This window comes from Micromys minutus, assembly GCF_963924665.1.
Source record: "Micromys minutus genome assembly, chromosome: 11".
Taxonomy (NCBI): Eukaryota; Metazoa; Chordata; class Mammalia; order Rodentia; family Muridae; genus Micromys; species Micromys minutus.
The window spans coordinates 22,533,568-22,549,014 of record NC_137980.1 but is presented as its reverse complement, the minus strand read 5'-3'; the positions used below and the strand labels follow the sequence as shown (position 1 = coordinate 22,549,014).

The 15,447-nt window shown below is 36.7% G+C and overlaps 1 protein-coding gene across 1 annotated transcript; it reads right to left on the bottom strand.

Moving 5' to 3' along the window:
* Window positions 1-959: 959 nt before the first annotated feature.
* On the bottom strand, window positions 960-15,157 carry LOC308427351 (vomeronasal type-2 receptor 116-like; the record flags this gene model as incomplete). The annotated part of the gene is given in 7 exon segments (XM_080925507.1): window positions 960-1,651; window positions 1,654-1,845; window positions 6,532-6,655; window positions 10,238-10,462; window positions 11,297-12,100; window positions 12,463-12,745; window positions 14,955-15,157. Coding segments are annotated over 7 exon segments (2,523 nt in total).
* Window positions 15,158-15,447: the final 290 nt, after the last annotated feature.

Genomic DNA, 15,447 nt, shown 5'->3' with positions numbered 1-15,447 from the left:
GACCTTATTGTGATAAAGGTATGGTATATGATACTATTTTATCTATCGACATTGCTCACTGAATGAACCACAATTAATTCGTGTTAAAATGGGTTTTCATATGAAGTGGAAAAGCCTTATGTTTAAAGCACAATCTGAACCCCATTGTCCTTTCATATACTGTACTCTTCCTAGTATGTTATCTGATGTTATTAACATCTTCATAACACATTGTAAAGCCACTCAAAATCCAGCTCCTCTGTGATGGCCATCAATAATATGCAATGCTATCACTATGTGCCATGGGCTATTAACATTCATTCTTGTTTCTCTTTTCAAAATTGGTTCTTTTTATTAAATCAGTAATCTATGATATCCCAAATTACTAATTAGGAAATTTACAATTTTTCTAATATCTTAGTTACTGTTGCTGTAACAAAACACTACAGTCAAAATGGAACACAAAAAAAGTGTTGATTTCCCTGTGTACCTTGATCACAGTTATTTGTATGAAGCCAAGTCAAGAACATATGTGCAGGAGTCCAATCCATGTCCATGGAATAATGCTCATTACTAGCCTCATGTGCACATTGTCTAAAATCTTTTTTAAATTCCCAAGACAAGTTGCCTAGAGGTGGCATTGTACACAAAGAGTAGTGCCACTTTATATCAGTCATTATTTAAGAACATGGCTTACACCCATACACATGTCGACATGATGGCAGCCATTATTCAACACAGATTCCCTATTGTAACAGTTGAGGTTTGTGTAGTCAAGAATGAACCCATTTTCCACTGAGCATAGTACTTCCTATTTTATTAGACAGCACTAATAAATGATGAGTTATTATGATTTTAGTATATTACTTAGCATTTTGTTATAATATAGTATTATTTTTCTTAAGACAAAGTAGTAAGATATGTTGAGTACCATCAAACATTTTTAAACTACTATAATTTCAATAATAATGTTTATTTTTTTACTTCCGCAGAAATTTTGATTCTGATCTAAGTAAAATAGCATAACACTTTGGGAAAAAAATACACCCAAGCAACCCTGCACTAGAAGACAAAATGGAGAAGACCTCCACAACTACCATGAACTTTCCCCTGGTGCTGTGGTAGACAGGGAGGAAGGTGATCCACACACTGCAGAACACCAGCATGCTGAATGTTAGGAATTTGGCTTCATTGAATCTGTCAGGGAGGTTCCTAGCCAAGAAAGCCACAGCAAAGCTCCCCAGAGCCAAGGAGCCCAAGTATCCCAGGACAAGATGGAAGGCAATGACCGAGCCTTTGTTGCAAATGATGATAGTCTTCCCATGTTCAGATTGTATATCACTGTCAATAAAGGGAGGAGATGTTACCAACCAGATGCCACAGAGAACAAGTTGGATTAGGGTACAAATGGGAATGACCAAGTTAGGTACCCCTGTTACCAACATCCCTCTCATCCGATTTCCTGGAGATGTGAGCTTGAAAGCCATGACCACAGTTATTGTTTTGGCCAACACTGTAGAAACAGCCCCTGTGAAAAAGACTGCAAATGTGGTCTGCTGGAGGATGCAGGTAGCTTGGGTGGGATAACCAATAAAGAGCAAGGAGCAAAGAAAGCACAAGATGAGAAAAATGAGGAGGATGTAGCTAAGAATTCGGTTATTAGATCTCACAATGGGGTATCCTTGTTCTTCACAAAGGTGACTAGTACTACAAATGTGAAGGAAGAGAAGCACAGGGCCATGCAGCCTAGAGCCATTCCCAGTGGATCTTCATAAGCCAGAAATGACACAGCTCTTTGGAGGCAGTGGGTTTGCTCAAAATTTGCATATTCATCATCTGGACACCTCACACACTGCTCCATATCTGCTGACAAAAAAGATAAACCCCAAATAACATACCATAGTTATGTTCTAGATAAGGAAGTATTTTTATTAATAAGAGAACACTACAAAAATCTTTGGATCTTGAGTATTTATGTCATTCCTTATTGCTGTAGGGACCACTGACATAGAGCTGTTCTATATTACCCTGTGTTTGGTGATAGAAAAACATACCACCTTACAGAATGGAGGCGAAAAATACTTATTAATTATATAAGAAAAAGGAAACAAAATTTTAGAACGCATTTTATACAATAATATGTATAAAATCATATTATTTAATTTCTTTATCTTTAAACTATCACAGATCTCTGCAGTGTTCTGGCATAGTTCACAATGTCAGATAATAAAATGCATTATGGACTTTGTTGGCCTTGATGGTTGTGCCCTTTGTCAATATGTGAACATTGCTTAAAAACTTTAAATTATTATTGTAAATATACTTTGCATAAAGCAATATTTCTTCAATGAGCTGTGATTGATGATGAGCACTTTCACATTTTTGGGTGCATTCCTGAAAACTTTACAGGTGTTCTAATTCGCAGACACCAAACATTTCATCCTTAATGACATCTAAGCTCTTAAAGTATATTTCATCTAAAGACAATTGCTTTACTGAGCATCTGGATTTTGTCAGGGGCCAAGCTGGATGGTGATACCAGGGAAAAGTTTTATATGGATTTTGTAGTCAAGTTACTTTGTTAAAATTATCAAGCAAGATTAAATATATACATAGAGTATGTGTAGAATTTTTTGTGTAAAATATGCTTATAGAATTCCACTGCTCAGTTGGACCAGGTACTGCTTGGTAATTCCCTCAGTCTCTGTTCCATCCTCCATCCCTGCATTTATCCTTGTGGGTAGGATAAATTTGGGGTAGAAATTTTTGTGGGTGGATTGGTGTTCCTATGGCACCACTGGGGTTCCTGCCTGACTACATACAAGAGATGGCCTCTTCAGGTTTCATATCCCCACTGTGCAAACACAGTTTAGCTGAAAGAACTCCTTACTATATTAAGTTTGCATTCCAAATCACTCAGTATGCCATCAGCATGCCAGCCAACTCTTGCTGTGCCACTTCCTGGTCACCACAATGACTGAGCCTCCTAACCTTCAGAAGAGGACCTTAAGCTCAGAAGTGACTCCTGCCCTGCTGGGAAGAGACCTTAGTAAGTGATCTTTGCATGGCAGGATTTCTGCTAGTGAGGAACAAAACAGCATCTTCTGGTGCTATGAGAGCTAGCCTTCAAGCAAGAAGCTTCCAAGTCAGCTTGGTTCCTCCAAGTCCTGTGTCACAGGAGCTGGTCACACAGAAGTGTTTACACACCTGTGAACACAAATAAGTCCACAACTGCTGTTCTAAGGAACCTAAGGATAATAGGCATAGAAGAAAGCAAAGATTTCCAACTTAAAGAGCCAGTAAATATCTTCAACAAAATTATAGAAGAAAACTTCCCTAACAAAAGAGATGCTCATAAATGTACAAAAAGACGAGAGACCTCCAAACAGATTCAACCAGAAAAAAATTTTCTCCTGTCACATAACAGTTGAACAACAACTGCACAAAATAAAGAAAGGAAATTAAAAGCAATAAGGGACAAGTTGAAGTAACCTACAAAGGCAGACCTATCAATCGCACCCCATTTCTCAACAGAGATTATGAAATCTAGAAGGTCCTGAGTAGATGTCATGTAGATCCTAAGAGAAAACAAATGCCAGCCCAGGCTACTATAGTTAGAAAAACTCACAATTTACATAGATGAAGAATACAAAATATTTCATGACCAAACCAAATTTTCACAATATCTGTCATCAAATCCATTCCTACATAATAAAATAAATAGAACATTTCAACGTAAGGAGGGAAACTGCACCCTAGAAAAAGCAAGATGTAATCTTCTTTTGACTAACACATAAGAAGACAATCACACAAGCATAATTCAGCCTCTAAAAACAAAAATAACATAAAACAACAGTCATTGATCCCTAACACTTTTGATCATGAATGGACTCAATTCAAAAATAAAACGACATAGATTAACAGACTGGCTAGACAATGAGGACCCAGAAATTTGCTACATACAGGAAACACACCTAAGGACAACGACAGACACTGCCTCAGAGTAAAACCTGGAAAACAATTTTCCAAACAAATTGTTCCAGAAACAAGCTTGAGTAGACAATATAATAGCTAATAAAATCAACTTTCAACCAAAAATTCTCAAAAAATATAAAGAAGGAAACTTAATACTCCTCAAAAAACCCACCAACATAAAAATCTCAGTTCTGAATATCTATGTCCCAATAGCAAGGGCACCTACGTTCATTAAACTAAAGCTCAAAGCACACATTCACCTCACAAAATAATAGTGGAAGACTTCAACACCCCACTATCAACAATAGACAGATCATGAAACAGATACTATACTGAGACACAGTAAAACTAACAGAAGTTTTGAAAAAATAAAACATTTCATTCTAAAATCAAAGAATATAACTTCTTCTCAGCAAACTCATGGTACCTTCTCCCAAACTAACCATTTATTAAGTAACAAAGCAGGCCTCAACTGATACATGATTAAAATAATCACATACATTCTATTAGATCATCAGGAATAAAGACTGGTCTTTAATTACAACCACAAGAATAAAATAAATACATAAAAAGCCCATATATACATAAAAGCTAAACAATGCTCTACTCAATAATAACTTGGTCAAAGACAAACAAAAACAGGAATTAAAGACTTTTAGAATTTAATTAGAATTTAAAATGAAGGCACAACGTACACTAATAACTAGATCTTGGATTAAATTTTGTAAATATCCTCTGACAGCCACATCCAGCAGCTGACTCAGAGAGATAGACACCCACAAACAAAACCAATGGATAAACTTTGGGGACAAAAAAGTTGGAGGAAGGATTGTGAGCCCCAAAACAAATAAAAACTCCATAGGAAGTCCAAGAGACTCACAGGCAGAACCTCCAACCAAATAATACAAGGGGTAGACATAGACATCCCTGCACATATGCCACATATGTGCAGCTTGGTCTTCATGTTTTGTCCTAGGCCACTAAAACAGAGGCTATCCAAAAACCTGTTATCTGGGTGGGGAATATGTTCTGTTAGCTGGACTGCCTTGGCAAACCTAGCAACCTAGATATCCCTCAAAAAAAAAAAAAAAAAAAAAGAATTGATAAAGTAAATGTGGTGCATCTGCACAATAAAACACTATTCATCTATGAAAAACAAAATTATCACAAATTTTTAAATAAATTTTACAAATAGATGTATCGTGAACTTATTATCCTAATGAAGTAACCAAGTCCTAAAAGAATATACATGGTACATATGCACTTTTAAGTGTGTATATAAGCTATAAAGTACAGGAATCCTATGCTACATTTCACAGACCCAAGGACGCTTAACAGGCAAAATGACCCAAGCAAGGATGTTTGAGACTCACTTAGAAGGGGCAAGGGGTGAAAATGGTCATGGAAAGCTTATGAAAGTAGAAAACTGTGTGGAAAATAGGATCTGGATGGGAGTGTGGGAGTTTGTTTAGAATGTAAAAAGCAGGATGGCCGGATAGGGTGGCCATGAGAATTAAAGGAAATCTGCAACCAGTAGTGTGTGGTGGGGAATTATGGAGAATCTCCAGAATAAACACAGAGACCTGAGATAGTGGAGGTGAGAAAATCCAATGCAGGTGTGCTTAGCTGTGACTCACACCACTGGAGATATGAATACTGGGGAGACTGCCTCTCAGGGCCAGGCTGAAACCCCAATGGAGCAAGAGAAACACCAACTCGCCCACAAAATGTTCATCACATAATTTATCATAGAAGAAATGCAGAGGTTTGGAATGGAGCAGACTGATGGGAAGACCACCCAATAACAGGTCCATCCTGTGGGCAAGTACCAGTTCCTGACACTATTAATAACAATCTGTTATGCTGGAAAACAAGAGTCTACCATGACTGTCCTCTGAGAAGCTCTACACAGCAGCTGACTGAAACAGATGCAGACACCAACAGCCAATAATTGGATGGTACTTAGAAACCTAATGGAAGAATAGGAAGAAGACTTTCAGCCCCTTAAAGATATTATCTCGACAGGGACACCAACTGAATCAACTAAACTGGTTGTTTGGGACTCTTGGAGACTGAACCTCTAAAAGAATATACACAGGCTGGGCCTAGAATTTTCAAATCTTATGTAGCAGATATGCAGCTGGGTGCACGGGGTTCTGGAATATCTGGAGCAGGGGTCTATTCCAAAAGCTGTTGACTATATGTGGGATGTGCAGTTGCCTATGGGCTGCCATGAAGGAGCTTCTGGCCTTAGAAGGAGCTGAAGCACTTAATCTCACACGGACTTGAAGCCACAATGAGGGGAATAATAAAAAAGAGTTACAAATATTTCTTCCCCTAAAAGTTTTCTGCAAAATATAAAATCACTGGCCATAATATTGTGAAAATAATGAGTTGTTTGTAGAAGATATTGAAGGTTAATTTGCAGGGCCCAAAATTGTTGGTATCATCAAATGATTAAAATCTGAAACTCATAGATTTTAGGGCCTCCATTTCCACCTAGGAAAATTTGCACTTCTAATATAAAAAGCAAAGATACTTGAATTCCGCAGGTGTTTTGCTTATAGAAGTATGTACCTGTCTCATTGGAAACCTCATTTTCTGGGCACTGGGCACAGTCAAAGCAGCAGTCTGCAGTTTGTTGCTGATAAATTTTCCTGAATCCAGGAGTGCATGTCACACTACACATGGAGGTGGGAACCTGAGGATATATATATATGTATAATGTATGTATATATCAAGTGTATAATGACACACATAAATGTATAGGTATACATTTACAAATCTGTATCTAATTTTCAAGTTTTATATGTAGTTATATAATTTAATATATGTATGTCTATGTATATACTTAACAGATATATATATATATTCCCTTGAAAAGTCACTTATCAACTTCAGGCACTTTATTATTTTGTGTAAGCCTCTAGTGCACCAATTGTCAGACAATATTTACTACATCTTGTAATATTAAGTATATAATGTTTGTGCTATATAGATTTTAAAAGTTTCCTTCCTATAGCTGTAAAATTCAAATAGAATATTGATGTGACATAGGTTATAACACTTAATTTAAAATAAAATAATAATAATACTAAGTTGGCTGAGAGGAGAAAGTAGGGTAGATCAAAAACATTCTTTGATGACTTTGAGCAAAGCATGTTATATACGATTCTCATAGAATTAATAGACTATTTCTAAGTTTAAAACAAGGCTGTTAATGCAATATGCTGTACTTAATAGGCTATAACAATGTTCAAACAGAATCACAAAATTTTATGGTTTATTGAAATTATAAATTTTGATATAAATATACTCATATATTGTTCTAAATTTCATAAATGTGTTTTTATTGTGGGGTGAATAGGCATGTGAGTACAGTAGAATATGGAATCTGAAGACCTTTGACTCCTATGACCCAGATTCATAGGAAGTTGTGAGTTATCACATTTTCATGCTGCTAACTAAGGATAGGCCTGTTGCACAGAAATGCTACTCAGTTTTAAAAGTAAGGTCACCATGAATTTTTAGGCAAAAATGGCACTAGAATATACAATCCTGAGTCAGGTAACCGGGACAAAAACCACATGCATGGTATGTACTCACTGTTAAGCTAAACTTAAGCCAAGAGTTCATAATATCCAACATACAACTCACAGACCATATGAAGTTTACAAGAAGAAAGGCCCACTACTGGATGACTAATGCCTTCTTAGTAGGGAGAACAAAATAATCCTGGGAAGCAGAGGTAGGGAGGGAGGAACCTGGGAGAGACAGGAATAGAATATGGGGGCAGGATCAGGTTTGAGGGAGAAAGAGGAAGCACAGAGGCTCAGAAAAATGAATAGAAATTTATAGCAGTGTGGGATGGGGGTGTAGAGAACCTCTAGAAAATACCAGATACAATGGATGCCATTAGCTGAATTTGCCGAAAGTGGGGAGATGGAACTTGAAGAGACCAGGCCCAATAGCTAGACATGTACCCCAGTTGAGGTATGGGGCCACCTATCCATATCAAAAATTTTGAGCAAAAATTTTTCCTGCCCAAAGAAATTGCAGGAACAAAATGCAGGCTATCCAGAAACCATTCAACTTAGAATCCATTCCATGCACATACACAAAGTCCCTATAATATGAATGTCTTCTGAGAGGCTCTACCAGCTTCAGACTGAGATAGATGTAGATACTTATAGCTAACCTTTGGTCTCAGCTGGGGGACCCAAGCAGAAGAGTTGGGGTAAGGACTGGAGGAGTTGAAGGAGATTGCATCCCCATAGGAAAAACAACACGATCCAGTAATCTAACAACTCAGAGCTCCCAGCCATTAAGCTACCAACCAAAGAACACATATAGGGTGGTCCGTGGCCCCTGCTTCATTCATAGTAAAGGACGGCCATGACTAGACTCAGTGGGAAAGAATGTGTTTGTTCTTTAGCAGGTATGATTCCTCATTGAAGGTTAATTGTAGAGGTGTGAAATAGGAATGGGTGGAAGGGTGAGGGAGCACTCTCTTAAAGGTTAAGGGGAGACAGATTGATTGTGGTTTTCATAGAGTGTGGAATAGAAAAGACACAGCATTAGTAATGTAAAAGAAATAAAATAATAAAAATGTAAAATATAAAATATTTTATTTATAATTCTAAACTATACCTTGTATACATCAAAAAATTAATTTAACATTTTATTATATATGTATATATGTACCTAAATATGCATACATACAAATTTAAATTTTATAAAACTGTTTCTGCATTGTGGGGTAAATAGGCATAGGAGTGCAATTGAACATGGAATCCAGAGGCCTTTGATCACTTTGACCTAGATTTACATGAAGTTATGAGTTATCAAATTCTGATGCTGGTAAACAGAGGATGTGTCTATTGCAACAGCAGTGATTGGTTTTAACTACACAGCCATAACTTCAGTGCCTCATATTTTAAAATTACATATACTGGATGTAATGTAATTACAGACAGAAAATGGAGACAGAAAATGTGGTTCATATACAGAATAAAATACTACTCAGTTATCAACCATGAGGGCATCCTGAGTTTATGAGCAAATGGATTGAACTAGAAAATATCATCCTGAGTAAGTTAACTCAGACCAGAAGGACATTCATGGAATGTACTCATTAATAAAAGAATTTATTAGACAAAACAGTATGGAATAACCAAGATACAGTCCACAGAACTCAAAAAGGTCAACAAGCTGAAGGGCCCAAGTGAGGAAACAGCAGTCACATTTTGGAGGAAGAAGAAAGCAATCAGAAAAGTGGAGTGAGAGAGAAAATTGGAAGGGAAATGTGATAGAAGGGGGAAGAGGGGAACAACACATTTTCTGCTATTCAGAGGGGGGAAGGGCTGAAGCCCTGAGAGCCTCCAGAAAGAATGGAAACAGGCAAACTCAGATGGTAGGAATTTAGTGGGACACTGCAAAATGTACCAGAGACCAGGGAGGTGAGAGACCTTCAAGTTCTCAACGAAGGGGTCTCTAGGTAAAATGTACTACAGAGGGGAAAGGGAACTTATAGAGCCCATATCCAATAGAAAGTCAGAGAATAAAGAGAGAGAATGTGTAGCCATCCCACAGTCAAAACTCTGACCTATAACTGTTCCTGTCTCAAAGAACTGCAGGGATGGAAATGAAGAAGAGCCCGAGGAAGAAACAGTCCAGCCACAGGTTCAAACTAGGATACAGCTCAAGTGGAGGCCTCAAGCCCTGACACTATTACTGAGGCCATGGAACACTCATTAAAAAGGGAGATAACATGGCTGCCCTTCAAAAGTCCCAAGAAACAGCTGAAAGAGTCAGATGCAGATATTTGCATCCAACCAATGGACAGAAGCTGCTGACCCCTGTGGCTGATTTGGGGACTAGCTGGAAGGAAGTGAGGAGGAAGACAACTCTGTAGGAGGACCATCAGTCTCAAAGGACCATAACCCCTGAGATCTCTCAGACACCGGACAATCACACAGCATTTACCATCTGATATGAGTCCCGATACACATATCCAGCAGAGATTTACCAGGTGGTGTTCAGTCAGAGAAGATTCACCTAACCACAAAGAAACAGGAGACCCTCAAGGAACTTAAGACCTGGTGGGGTTGGAGGAAGATATCCTCCTGGAGAAAAGGATGCAGGCAGGAGGTATGAGAAGTGGAGAAGTTAGGGATGGACCAGGAGGGGAATAAAATCTGGAATAAAAGAAGAGAATAACAAGAAGGAATATGTTTTTGAAAATAGATCAAAAAGAAAAGAATGAAAATTGTGGTGTACACACCGAAGTTTCTCCTGTGGCCCATTCCAAGTCTTCCAATATATGAAGTTTTTGGCTCTGTGGGTCACAAGAAAAATAGCTTCCTATTTTCACTTTTAATCCAAGGCCTTGAGGAAAATTCCAAATGTTGAAAATGTCATACTCCGCACACTGATTTTCCCTATGTTTCATGTTCACAAGTTCTCCAACTGGACTAGTAAATACCCTGGTCTTTAGCACTGAAGCAACCTAAAAGAGATGGATCATAAGATGATTATATATGCATATCAATTAAAGCAATACAAAATTGATATTTCCCTAAATTTTAATGTCTTTCAGTGAATACAGCTATATTATAGTTATAAAATGTGGGAAAATACAGTATACCTAGTTGGTAATTAAAGAGCTTACCAAATAGAAAGTAACATGTATGAGTGAGTGAGTGAGTGTGTGTGTGTGTGTGTGTGTGTGTGTGTGTGTGTGTGTGTATGTGTGTGTGTGTGTGTGTGTGTGTGTGTATGTGTGTGTGTGTGTACATAATGGGCAAAAATTATTTAAGAAATTGAAGGCATGTATGTAATAATGAGTGGGCAGTCAGAATATCTGGAAGTTGTGGAAACAAATAGTGGTAATGGGTCATTCTTGCACATAGAGTTTACATACATGAAATAATAATAAACTTAAGAAATGTGCTGTGTTGATCATTTGGGTTTTTTAAATAATGTTACTTTCAATGACTATTAATTCTTGTATCACTTCTTGTGAACACTACTCTACTTAAATAATAAGTTAAGGCTTTCATGAGAAAACTCATGGCTCCTATATAAAATATTGAACTCATTCGATAAAATGTTGAGGCACATTTCCACAAAACTCACTTATGTTCACATATAAAATATTGTCTTCTATAAATTTTTATCTTTGTGCAGGAAACATGAGCCAATAAACAATCCGTTGGGGAGTTTTGTACTGTAGAAATCTGTCCACTGAGAGAAGAATCTCTAACAAATATACATGAGTTTCTAGAGGTCATTTAAAGGTCTCACTGTAAACCTCAGCATAATGAAATGTAAGAGACTTTACCTGCCGACAGTCAGTGAAAACTCCTGGTTCTGTGATTTTCTGAGATTCTACTTGTTGAAGAAATAGTTCATGGTATGTGTGGGCCACAGCATACACAGCATTATACAAATTGTAGCCTTCTTCACTCAGGGTCATGTCAAAGTTGTGCCATGCTAACCATTCCAAAGTGTTGTTGAATGTGAAATGGTCCATTTTGCTATGGTTGTTCTTAGACATTGAACAATTCAAATAATTCCACAGTAGCATAGACTGAGAAATGTCTACTGGATATATAGAAGTGTTAATTGTTTGTGAAAAATTCCTAAATAAACTAATCTCACCATTGTGGTGTGCAAGAGTGAGAGTCCCATGGAAAAAATCAAGGCTGAAATCTCTTTTATTTGTGATGACATCCCATTGTGAGGTTGTGATCCAGATTTTCTGTGCACCTAAATCGGCCCATCTTCTAAAGCTGACTTCCAGAGTAGAGTTTCTTTCACCATAAATGATGACAACCTTTGCTGATGATGTCATTATTTGTATGTCATATATCTTACTCCTTGCCATGTATATCTGTTTGTTTTCAGGGATCATATTCACAAAAGCTAAACAGATTCCATGTCTTTGCATTTCTTCTCTCAAGTCAGAAAGAAACTGAATACCCTGGTCATCATCTGAGATGACCAGTCCAATCCAGGTCCATCTAAAATGATACATCAAGGAGACCATGGAATGGGACAAACATGTGTCCTTTGTTGCTATCTGATAGACATAGGGAAACTGATCATGGTCACTCATGTGGGGATTAAATGGTCCAAAGAAAATCTAAATGATGTAAAAAGAGAATTAAACATTCCCAAAAGGAATATAATTGTTAGGAATTTTGACTTATGTACAAATGACATTACTTACTTCTCAGAGTCCTATTGAGGATAGTAAGATTATAGTATAAATATCATGTATTGTTACTATTAGATTCTAAACTTTTCCTAACAAATTTCAGTTTTTTAGAAAACATATTTATCCATTTCCTCAATACATCTATGAACTGATTATTTAATCCTTAATAAAATATATATAAAATATGGAAAACAGCACACAGAAACCCATGTAAACCAAGTTGTCTCCCTAGGCACCTATGAGTAGATTTAGAAGTTGTTACTTCATCCAGTGTCACACATCCTCACCTTTGGATTTCTAGAAAGAATTGCCAGTTTTAAAGATGCTGTCCAAGATGGTCCTGTAAGATCTACTTCACATGTTGGCCATATTGCACAGTCATAATTAAGAAAATTCATAGAATTATTTCCCAGTGAATTTAGTACATCTATATATCCCAATATATCCTCACATGTGAAAGAGTTGATAATGAAGAACAAAGACATATTTGATAAAAGATGAGGATTCCTGTTGATCTCATCAGTTGCAAAAAACAGTACCAAAAAATACTCATATCTTCTTGCTGGTATTCTACAAGAAGTCATAGGGATGGTTAAGGAGGATGTTAGAAGCATGAAAATTTCCCTAAATTGCAGTAAATTTGTGCTAAGAAATATGTAAATGCTTCCTTGCTTGAAATAAGCTTGGGAAATTAGTGAAATTTAGAGATGAATGCCCCCTAAGAACTCCCCTAAATAGGTCACTCTGATATGAAATTTTTTATATTTGTGACTATGGATACATATTTGTTTTATCTCTGGATGCATTACATGGACTACATTACAGTCCAATAAACTAAGATTGCTACACAATAGTCTTCAAATTCTAATAACACTGAATCAGGCATCTTTACAATCTTGGAGTCTCCAAGTCAACTTCAGCTTCACAGCTTCTAGTTCCAATGTCTGGGATTTGAACATTATCTTATGGCTTCTTCCAAAGGCCTTAAGTCATTTCTCCAGCTTTGCCCTCAGTATAACTCTAGGCTTTGATTGACTTCACTCCACAGCTGCTACTTTACTTCATAGTCATTCCTTGGTTCTGGCAATTCCAACACGAAAAACTTTTGATGCATCCAGGCTTCCTCAATAGCATCCCATCGGCTCTCTTCATAGTGACAAAAGTCACCTTCTATAATGACCCATTTAGTCCTGGGCTATTAACTGAGGCTGCACCTTTACCAATGGTTTTGCCTGGCATCTTATACTGCCAAACTATAGCTGTTCTCCATGACAGCTTTATATCTTTAAAACCAGTACCACCTGGGCAATTCTTACACATTACCAACCCAGCTGCAGCACAAGGGATGACTTTAGCTATCTCTGGAACACAGAGATATTGCTAATGCCAAGAAGTGCTTGCTGATAGGGATGTCTCCTCAGAGGCTCTGCCTGAGCCATACTCATATAGATGAGGATGCTTGCTGTTAACCATCGGTCTAAGCAAGAGGACAGAAATGGAGGAGATTGAGAGAGAACTAAAGGAGCTTAAAGATTTGCAAACTCAGGGGAAGAAAAACAATATCAATCAACCAATCCTCCAGAGGTCCAGAGAATAACACAAACTAATGAAGACACATGGAGAGACCCATGGCTCTAGCAGCATAGGTAGAAGAAGATGGCATTGTCTGGCGGAATTAGGAGGAGAAGCCATTGTTCCCATAAAGAATGGTTTCCCAAGTGAAGTGAAATGCCATGGCAAAAAGATAAGAGTGGATTCTATAGTGTGGGAGCATAATCATGGAAGGGATAAGAGGGAGGATGTGATATTATTTGAGCAGAGAGGGGACATCATTTGAAATGGAAATATATAAAATATCTGATAAAAAGATTAAGACATTATCCATGTTTCTATGTGAGAATTTATGTAATCAGCAAGAATTATATTTATATATATATATGTATATATATATATATACATATATACATATATATATACATATATATACATATATATATATAAAATACGAAAAATTCTTTGAAGTCAAACATTACATATATGTTAATTTCATTGTTATTGTCATATAGCCTTAGTACAAAAAGCATACATTTGTTGGTCAGTGGCCCTGGCACATATGTAGCAGAGGACTCTCTATTATGAACTCAATGGACACACTCTCAGAGTCTCAAAGAAGTGATGGGGTAAAGAACTTTGGGAAGGGCTACCAGAAAGGTACAGTATTCTGAATTAAAATATATAGAATTATTACATTTTTAAAGTTTGGTAAAAAGTGTAACATTATTTTCAAATATTAATATTTATCAATCATGGTAATTAATTTAATACACATGTACCCATATCAAAATATATAAAATAATACAATATACTACATAAGTAGATTAACTTTTAGACTTTTTGTACATCAATTTTGATGTTATCTTTTAGTTAGGTAAAAATACTTTCCCAGTTTCATTTTAATAAATACCTCAGTTTTTTAATTCTTTCCCAACATTTAAGTGATGCCTGAGCACTGAGAACTTTTCTCCATATGAAATATTTTCATCTGTTCCACACGCCATTAGCATATATGTTACTATTAGCTATATAAATTGAAGCACGTTATACTGAAACCAAATTAAACAGTGACACATTTGAAACTATTAAAATAATGATTGATGTGCTATACAATTTTCAGTGGTTCCTCATGCTACAATGGAAAGAACAGGACAGAATCCCACAGTTTATATGTACAGATATAAATTTATAATTTATGACATTAAAGTACAAAAATTAGACTTACCTAAAACTGATAACATTATTGTAAAACTTTTCATCTATAAGTGGCTTGCTTGGGAAAAGAAGAAAACCACAGTCACTACGAAATTCTTCATTATCTTCATTATTCTGTATCCTCCAAAAGCAACTGGGTTCAGTCACACTGCACAAGATGAGAGAAAATACCAAGAGCAAGAAGAAAACGGTGAAAGCACACAGCTTCTTCATGGCTGCTAGGATCTAAGATGGGGCAGTTATGAAATACGTTTCTTATGCAGACAAACATCACACACATTGACACCTATGTTTCTGTTTTAAGGGTTTTGCTGTCTGGAGATCCACTGAATTATATTCTACAATTTCTTTCCACTCATCCTGTGTCATAGTCCCTGGATATATCTGGAAATTTGTGGCCTCAAGCACTACATCTGAGGTCTGAAATCTTTTGATCAAAACACTTCTGAAAACATGTTGTGAAGGTCATGTTTTTTATCCTCAGGTGCCATGATTTCATTCAT